The sequence below is a fragment of the Ursus maritimus genome, unplaced genomic scaffold (genome assembly GCF_017311325.1).
Source record: "Ursus maritimus isolate PB19 unplaced genomic scaffold, ASM1731132v1 scaffold_7, whole genome shotgun sequence".
NCBI classification, from domain to species: domain Eukaryota; kingdom Metazoa; phylum Chordata; class Mammalia; order Carnivora; family Ursidae; genus Ursus; species Ursus maritimus.
In genome coordinates, this window is record NW_024426885.1 from 24,785,836 (window position 1) to 24,794,242 (window position 8,407).

Consider the following 8,407-nt stretch of genomic DNA (forward strand, 5'->3'; position numbering starts at 1 on the left):
TGTCTCCTTCTTACCCCCAGTATCCGGTATAGTGCTTGACAAGTGCTTTACGAGTATGTTTCACGAATAAACGAACTGCTCTTTCACGGTATCAAACCCCAGCTAAAATCCCACCTCCATAGTAAATAATAACTTATATGTATTGAGCGCTTCCTTTGTTCCATCGGTTACATATGTTATCTTACTTAATGAGCCCCCTCCCCCATTCACCTCCTGTACCTCATACAGTAGCTATTATCCAGGGCACACACTCTGTGTTTACTTGAAATTTAGCCTTTTGCTTTGTTATTTGATATATTACATGCATCACTCTTTTTGCTCCAGTAAAATGAAAATTGTTAGTCCTCCCCCACAGTACACAGAATGTTCCAGGTATGCTGAGTGACTAAAGATATCCCCCCCAGGGTTGTAAGATTCACATAATAAAATGTTGATAAGGGGGACGCCTCGGTGACTCAGTTGGTGAAGCGTCTGCCTTCGGCTCAGGTCATGATTCCAAGGTCCTGGGATCAAGTCCCACATCAGGCTCCCAGCTCAGTGCAGAGACTTCTTCTCCCTCTGCTTGCCACTCCCCCTTCTTGCGCTTTCTCTCTCTCTGACAAATAAATAAATAAAATCTTTAAAAAAATGTTTTTAATGTTGAAAATTGTTTATTATAAACTTCAGACAGAAAACCGAACCCAATATACAAGTGGACAGACTCCATTCTACCAGTAATATGTCAAAATGGTTAAGGCAAGATAGTTTGAACTTTGAGGTAAGAGATATGCTGTTCGATTCTCTCAATTTCCAGAAGAATTTGCTAAAATCTTAACTTTCTAGGAAAAAAACTGTCTAGCCTGTCAAAAGTGCTTGTTAAACCAAGCATTATTTCACACTGAGAAGTGCCCCTGCAGGTTCCATAAGAAAGGTTCCCAGCACGAAGCATTGACTATTGGGTTTTGAAATATCTGCTTTGCCGTGTAGTGGAGTCCCAAGCTGAAGGGCCCTGCACTGTTTATGATCTCAGAAATCCCTTTGCACATCTCTAGGCAGTGGACTGGAGAATCTGGAGTCTATCCTGATGAAAATAGCAGGAGAAAGTCCTCCCGAACTCCTCTAGATTCTTCTGCCATCTGGAAATTCTGTCCCACATCTCACCTTGGGTTTCAGTTGCAATCTGCTAGTTCAAGTTTTGAGCTCAGATCAAAAGAAACAACCCTGGTCTCCAAGGAGTCCAACCTTCATTGTAAAAGATGATTTCAGGGGCAGTCTGCTCTGCTTACCCCACCGGGTATGGCCCTCCCCAAGGCTGTTAGTAAGCTTGGAGTCCCCAAGGGCTCTTATCACTAGCGCTCTACCCCTGAGTGAACCACGGGAGTCACTCCTGAAGTCTCAGGCTCTGAGTACACACAGTAGTGATTTTCTTCTTGGGTTCCACCCTGGAGCATATGTGCACAATCAGGAAAATGTCACCCAACCTGTCTCTCCTCATCTGAAAAGTCAGCCAGAAGCACCCATCCTTCTGGGTGTCCAACTGGATGTGCTTCCTCAAAGAGAGCCTCGCTCCTATTAAAAACGTATCTTCTCTCAATTGAATCTTAAGCTCCACAGAAACAACTGTTCATTGCAGTAGAATATGGGCAATGCTGTACTTTGCCAAGGATTCTGTTTTTCAGCTTCTTCAGTGGTCAGGGATGTAATTAAATGTCATTGTTCTAATGATACACATTTTCCATTCCAGCTGCTTGAAGTTTCTTCTCTGCTAAATAGTTTAGTAATTATCTCTTTGGCCACTACCTGCCTCCCCCAGGGAATGGCCTCCAGAATGACCTCTACTCCTTCCATTTTAGAGTCCCTGTGAATTAGAAAGAACTCTTGCCACTTTGAGTAATGTCATGATATAGCTTATTTATTTATTTATTTATTTATGGGAGTGGAATGTGGCTATCTTTTCTCACTTTAAATTAGGACCACTGGGGAAAGAACCATCAAGGTAGCCATGATTTACCAGCATGCCAGTTTTCCAAAATTCTTAAGTGTACAACATTCCAGAGTATAGATGGAATAAGAGGAAAGAAGACAAAATTTATTGTCATAATCTTGTAGGGCTAGCCTTGGGCAGAGCCAAGTCCTCACATTCACTCAAGGGCTCACATTTAGATACTGACATTATCTCCAAGTGAGACTGTAGAATCCCAATGTGCGTGTGTGTGTGTGTGTGTGTGTGTTAAGCAGATCACTCACCAAGTGTAAATAAACATTTAAAATATGCCACAGGGTAATCCTGCTCTTGGTATTGCGTTTTTTATTTCTTCATTTAACATATCAGGAACCAACCCCCCCCCCCCCCAAGAACCATTCCCAACCTCTTGGGGGTCCTGACTCAGCATCCTACCACTAGCGGGGGACAGGGTAAAAGGGAGACTTGGAGGATGGGGTTTGCGCATCAGCAATTGCCGAGTCAGGTCCCAGGCCTGAGAGTTGGGCTCTGTGCTCCAGCGGAAGGCCCCGAAGGCCCGGCGGCTGGAGGGACCGAAGCCCGGCTGGAGCCACACGGACGCGGGACGGCCTCGCCGCCACCTGCCAGAGAGCTCGGGGCGGGGCCTCACTGGGCTGGGGCGGCGCGGCGGGGCGGAGCCGTGGCGAGGCGCCGGCCGCCGGGGGTGGGAAGGCCTGGGCCGGGAGAGGTGGGTCGGTGGCGGGCCAGGAGCGGAGGCTGGCCCCCGCTGCATCTCCGGAGGCGGCCCCGGGCCCCGCGCGCTAGCGCCGGGCGGGGCCGTGGCGCCCACGGCCCTTGAGCGCGCAGAAGGGCCGAGCCTGCGCGCTCCTGGGGGCCGGTGGCCGGGGGCTGGCGGCGGGAGCGCGGCGGGAGGGGCTTCGAGCGGGTCTGCTTTTCGTTTCCGTTTTCCTCCTTTCCTCAGGCTCATCCCCAGACCGGAAGGTGCCGGGGCCGAGCGACGCACAGACCCACCCACTCTGACCGCCGTGTGTTTGGCCACGAGGGCGCCCATTCCTCCCCCGACCCCGCCCACCAAAGCGGTTTCAGGGTGCGCCTGTATGGACATAGCTCCCCAAGGTGAAAAGTTAGCATTTAGCCGTTTTGAAGTTGGTCCTTGGGGGGAAGGAGAAACACTCCCGTGGGGCAGAGGAGATTCCAGAGGGAGAGCCGTAAGGAACGCACAGGCCCTCGCCCGAGGGATGCCTTTTTGCTTTAGGCCCCATGGCGTGAATTTGCCAGGCCCCGGACCCCGGCTTTTACCCCTCCCGGAGTTCTCCATAGCCGCCCGGGAGCAGCTTCGGGGCCATGCCGGTTTCACAACTTTAAAGCCTTGCATCCTGGTTTTGTTCTGTTTTGTTTTGTTTTTTTGTCTCACATCTAGATCCTCGACTCAGTGACGCAGAACCTTTGAGGGTTGGCTGCAAGCCAAACCCCAGCCTCCCGATGCAGCCCGAATCCAGCCAGTGTGAAGAAGAGACCCCTTCCCTCTTGTGGGGTTTGGATCCTGTGTTTCTAGCCTTTGCAAAACTCTACATCGGGGATATCCTGGACTTGAAGGAGTCCCGCCAGGTACCAGGTATGTGGCTGGTGGGCCTGGAGGATGGCCCAGTGCTGCGCGGGCTCCTCATCCTTCTTTCCCCGAAGCTGCGGGAAGCTGGGTAGTGGCTCTCAGGAGAGCCTTCCCTGCTGCAGGCTCTGAAAATAACCCAGCCTGGACTCGCGAATGAATACATTTCTGTGCAAGTTAAAAAGTCTAAGTCTTATTTTTATTTTTTAAAATAAATGCTTGGGGAAGTAACCTTTGTACCCAGGATTTTTTTTTTTTTTATATCTGTTATTGAGGTCTTTCATATTTTAACATGCTCAGTTGTTTTTCTCTGGGACAGCTCTTGGTGGAAAGCTCACTGGACCAGACATCTCTAGGCCTCATTCCCTTTCCTAACAGTGCCTGGTACCGGGCTGGGCCTGTGACTCACCTGCGAAGCTTGGGTGTCTTCTTTGTAAAAATGGGGATTAACCAGGCCTCATTTTCTTGTGGGGTCTTTTTTTGTTTTCAGTTAATCAGAACCAAGTAATATAAACTCCCTGGGAGGAAAGACGATATACGCCTTTTTCATCTACACGATTCCAGTGCCTGGCATGTGGTGGGACCTCAAAAAAATAGTAATTGGAGCAGCAAAGCATTATAAATGTAAAGTTAAAGAAATCACTTTTTTTTTTTTTTTTTAGTGGTGGTTACTAAAGACAAGTTCTTCATACCTAAAAACATCACAAATATAACTTGGGGTAGATTTAAATAATTCACAGAGCCGTGTAGGATCTTCACGTGTTTACTGTGCTATGTGAGAAGTTTGGTTAAACTCTGCTGTTTTTGAATGAATAGCAAGCTGTGAGTCAGTCAAGCAGCTCAAGTATGCACAGTATTAATGAGAGGATGCTTTGTGTGTTTCCAGTCCTATGTACAAATATATTTGGATGACCTTATTCTAAAGCCTTTTGTGTAGATTTTTCATACCACACCTTGGTTTCCTAATTATTGTTGGAAATGGTCTGTTTGGTTTTTTGGTTTTTTCTTGGAAGGCAGCCGTCCTCCCCCACAGTTGTCCATTTTCCAGAATAGGCTGGTATTCTTCATAGCTCATCTCAGGAAGAAAGTAACTCACAGCAAAGGCCAGCCCTGCATTTGAAAGAAAGGTCTTATGGAGGTGCTCAAGGAAATATCAGGGCATGATAGGGGCTTAACTCTTACTGTGGGTGAAGGACTTCATGATGTATTAACAGCAGACCAAGGAAAATGGATCCTGATGGTCTTCGCTATGTCACTGGTAATACTGTTCTCAGTTGTGATTTTGTTGCCGGGTTGACTGGGGGAGACTCCTGACCCTGAGGCCTCCATCCAGCCCTTCCCAGGGATGTTGCCAGAGGCTCTTAGTCTCATTGCAAGAAATAATTCAAGGAGAGACTAGATACAAGCGTTGAGCAGTGCAAATCGGAAAGTTTATTAAAGTTGAGAGTACACTCTTGACAGAGAGACAAACCATAAGATACTCCTAACTTTAGGAGTCAAACTGAGGGTTGCTGGAGGGAAGGTGGTTTGGAGGGATGGGGTAAGTGGGTGATGGGCATTAAGGAGGGCACGTGATGTAATGAGCACTGGGTGTTATAGACAGCTGATGGATCACTGAACTCAACCTCTGAAACTAACAATACACTATATGTTAATTGAATTTAAATAAAATAAAATAAAGTAAGAGTACACTCTCGAGATGTGACAGCAGGCGAGCTCCAGGGAGAGCTGCACCCTGGGTTTTGGGCTCTTGTTGTTAATTAGGGGGTGGAATATTTACTACTTGGGGAGGGATTTTTTTGGAGGAGCGGGGTATTTTGTGCCTTTTCTCCCTTACTTGGCCCAGGTGTTTGGTCTTCTTTGTCTTGAGCCTGTCTGGTTTGATCCAGCTTCTTACGGCTTTGTTTTTGGAGAGCTGCCAGCACCGGCCTCTGACTTCCCCAGATAGCTAGCCATGACCCAGGCATGCTGTTAAAAACCTAACTAACTGCCGACTCCAATAGTTTTTAAAATGAAACATCATACTTGAAGCAGACACCAACCATAATTTCACAAGAGTGGTCCTCTTGAGATTATTCTGTAGGTGGGTGGGAAATTCCCCTAGTCTGGGTTTTCATTTCTGTGTTGTTTTCATTGTTATTTTTGGTTCGGTTTGAGGATAGGGGTTGTCCATGCCTGAAAGAACAGCCAAGTGATTAGAGGACTGGGATTCCCAGCCAGGTGACATCAGCCCAACCCCTTGGGAAAGGAGGGGAGCTGGAGCTGGCGTTGTCATGTGGCCAGCAATGCGATCATGTCTGCATAATGAAACCCGAATAAAAACTGGACACCGAGGCTCAGGTGAATTTTCCTGGTTGGTGATCATACATTGATTTGTCAGGAGGGTGATGTGTTCTGTGGGTACAGAAGCTTTGTGCTTGGACTCTTCCAGACCTTGTCCGATGCATCTCTTAGTTAGTGAGTCCTGATTTGTACCCTGCATTATAAAACTACAGTCATAAGTCTGGTACCTTCCTGAGTTGTGTCCCATTCTAACAAATCACCAAAGCTGAGAGAGTTACAGGACCCCCCGAAGTTGTAGCCAGTTGGTCAGAAGGGTGGGTGGCCTGAGAATGTCCCAAGTTAGGGCTGGTGAGTGAGGAAAGCAATTTTGTGGGAGACTGTGCCCTTAACGTGAAATTTGTCCTTACTCTCTGTATTCGCCATCCGTCAGAATTGCCATGCGAAATGGTTGCAAAATGTCAACTTCTCTAAATTAATCTGCAAATTTAGTGTTAAACCAATAAAAAAAAATTATGAAAAAAATATTACGAAGTTTGTGGTGGTGGTGGTGTTTATAGGTTTTGTTTGTTTGTTTGTTTTTTAAGATTTCTTTATTTTTGAGAGAGAGAGTGACTTGAGGGAGGGGTTGAGGGAGAAAATCTTCAAGTAGACTCCTGGCTGAGCACGGAGCCCTACGATCTTACCATCCATGAGTGCATGACCTGAGCTGAAATGAAGAGTTGGCTGCTTAACCAACTGAGCCACCCAGGTGCCCCAGTTTGGGGGTCTTTTTTGCTTTATTTATTTTTTTTGTAGCATACAGAAATAGTCTTTATTATTCTAAATATCCGTGTCAGACTTTAATAATGAGATAAATAGTGAATCTGTTGTTTAAATCAAAATACGATAATTTATTTTAATTCTAAAGGGTCTGATGAAGTGGAAATACTGTATTCATAAAAATCATATTAAAAATAGTGTCTTAGGCATCTGAATACTATTGGACATCCATTAAATAATGGCAGACTGAAAAGAGATAAATCAAAAGTACTTTTAAAAGAGAGAAACCAGGCGAATGTCTTGCCATGGTGGTGGCTGTTCGGGGATGGGCTGCCCTGAAAGCTGAGTCAAACCTGCCTGTGTGACCCCGGGTCCCTGAACCCTCCCCGCATGACCCTCCTCCTTCCTGGGGACCTGATGGTCCAGGGATCCGCCGGTATGTTTGGGCCTCTGGGGGCTGCTTTGGAATTCCTGCTGTGGAATGAAGGCAGCAGGAACAGAAGGACCACGTGGGGAAGGGTGCAACTTGAACTCCCCATCAGCCAGTATCTGTTGTTCGGGTTATTTTCTGTTCTTTGCTTCCGGAGCTTTCTTGCAGTCAACAGAACCGCCATCCAACTTTTTTCAGCTCTTTCGTCGTAGAGGAGAATCTTGTGTTGATAGGAAGAAGTGGTCCTGTCCAGTTCTTGTCCATGCCTTCCGCATCTGCTCGACTTTTGCACTTCTGATTTGTGTCCTTCGTGTTTCCCTACACGTGAACACGTGTCTTCTCGATCCCCAAGCAGTGTGTTTTCGCCTCAGTTGATTTTCTCTGAATGTTTTGATTCAACCCATGTGTTCTTCCCTTCTGAATTTGTTCTCCATTGTTCAGAGACACTTTTGAGGTGTTTTCTGCATCAATCCCCTTGAGATTGGAAGGATTTTTTGCATCTCTGAGTGACTCTGTCTGTCCTTGAAGGCGAGCCATTGTCGGTCTAGAAGATAAAAGTTTAGGGGGCTCCCTTTTCTGTGCTTTTTTTGAGAAAGTCTGTGGTGTCCTCACGTGAAGACCCGTTCAGGTTTTTACCGAGTGGCCCGACCGGTTTGTAGCGTTGGAGGATTGGCCTCCTTCGCAGGGGACTTGAGGACCTCACTGGCTTGTGTCATTAGTCCTGTCTTCTTTTTTTTTTTTTTTTAAAGATCTTATTTATTTATTTGACAGAGAGAGACAGCCAGCGAGAGAGGGAGCACAAGCAGGGGGAGTGGGAGAGGAAGAAGCAGGCTCCCAGCGGAGGAGCCTGACGTGGGGCTCGATCCCGTAACGCCGGGGTCACACCCTGAGCTGAAGGCAGACGCTTAACGACTGAACCACCCAGGCGCCCCTAGTCCTGTCTTCTTAACACCTTTTTCGTATGCTTCAACCCAGGCACAACACCTTTTGGCTAGCTCTTTTCCCCTTCTCAAAGTGTGTTGGCTCTTTACTATAAAAACCACCATAGCAGCACACACCAGCCTGTCCCAGGGAGACCCGAAGAGTCCCGAGATTCTCGAGTTTCCAGACGTCACCGGCAGAGTGCCCCGTAGTGGCTCCAGGACCATCTGGGAAGACTTTTCAGGGCTATAGGCAGTGGGCTCTCCAGCGGGCCTGGAGGCCTCCACAGTTCTGCTTCCTACCACTAATGTCCTGGGGGACCACAACGGACCACATGGAACCTTGTGGAGTGCTCTGTCTCAAATGCCAACAAATGCCTGGCAACCAGGACAAACTATCCGTTGAGATGGGGTAGGGGAAGGCCAGTCAGGTTCTAGAAAACAGTTCTCTCTAACTTTGCTCAGTG

At 47.4% G+C, this 8,407-nt stretch overlaps 1 protein-coding gene across 4 annotated transcripts in view; it reads left to right on the forward strand.

Annotated features, from left to right (window-relative positions):
• Positions 1 to 2,842: 2,842 nt before the first annotated feature.
• The window catches only part of STN1 (STN1 subunit of CST complex), a 46,116-nt gene continuing 40,551 nt past the window's right edge, over positions 2,843 to 8,407 (forward strand). For 2 of the 4 annotated variants that reach the window (XM_008683672.2, XM_040624334.1), the window contains exons 1-2: positions 2,845 to 3,058; positions 3,363 to 3,557. In XM_008683672.2, coding sequence (XP_008681894.2) covers positions 3,040 to 3,058; positions 3,363 to 3,557 — 214 coding nt within the window. In that variant the 5' untranslated portion in view covers positions 2,845 to 3,039. Of the gene's footprint in view, positions 3,059 to 3,362; positions 3,558 to 8,407 lie in introns of all 4 variants that reach the window. The other 2 variants (XM_040624335.1, XM_040624333.1) reach the window with 2 other exon arrangements.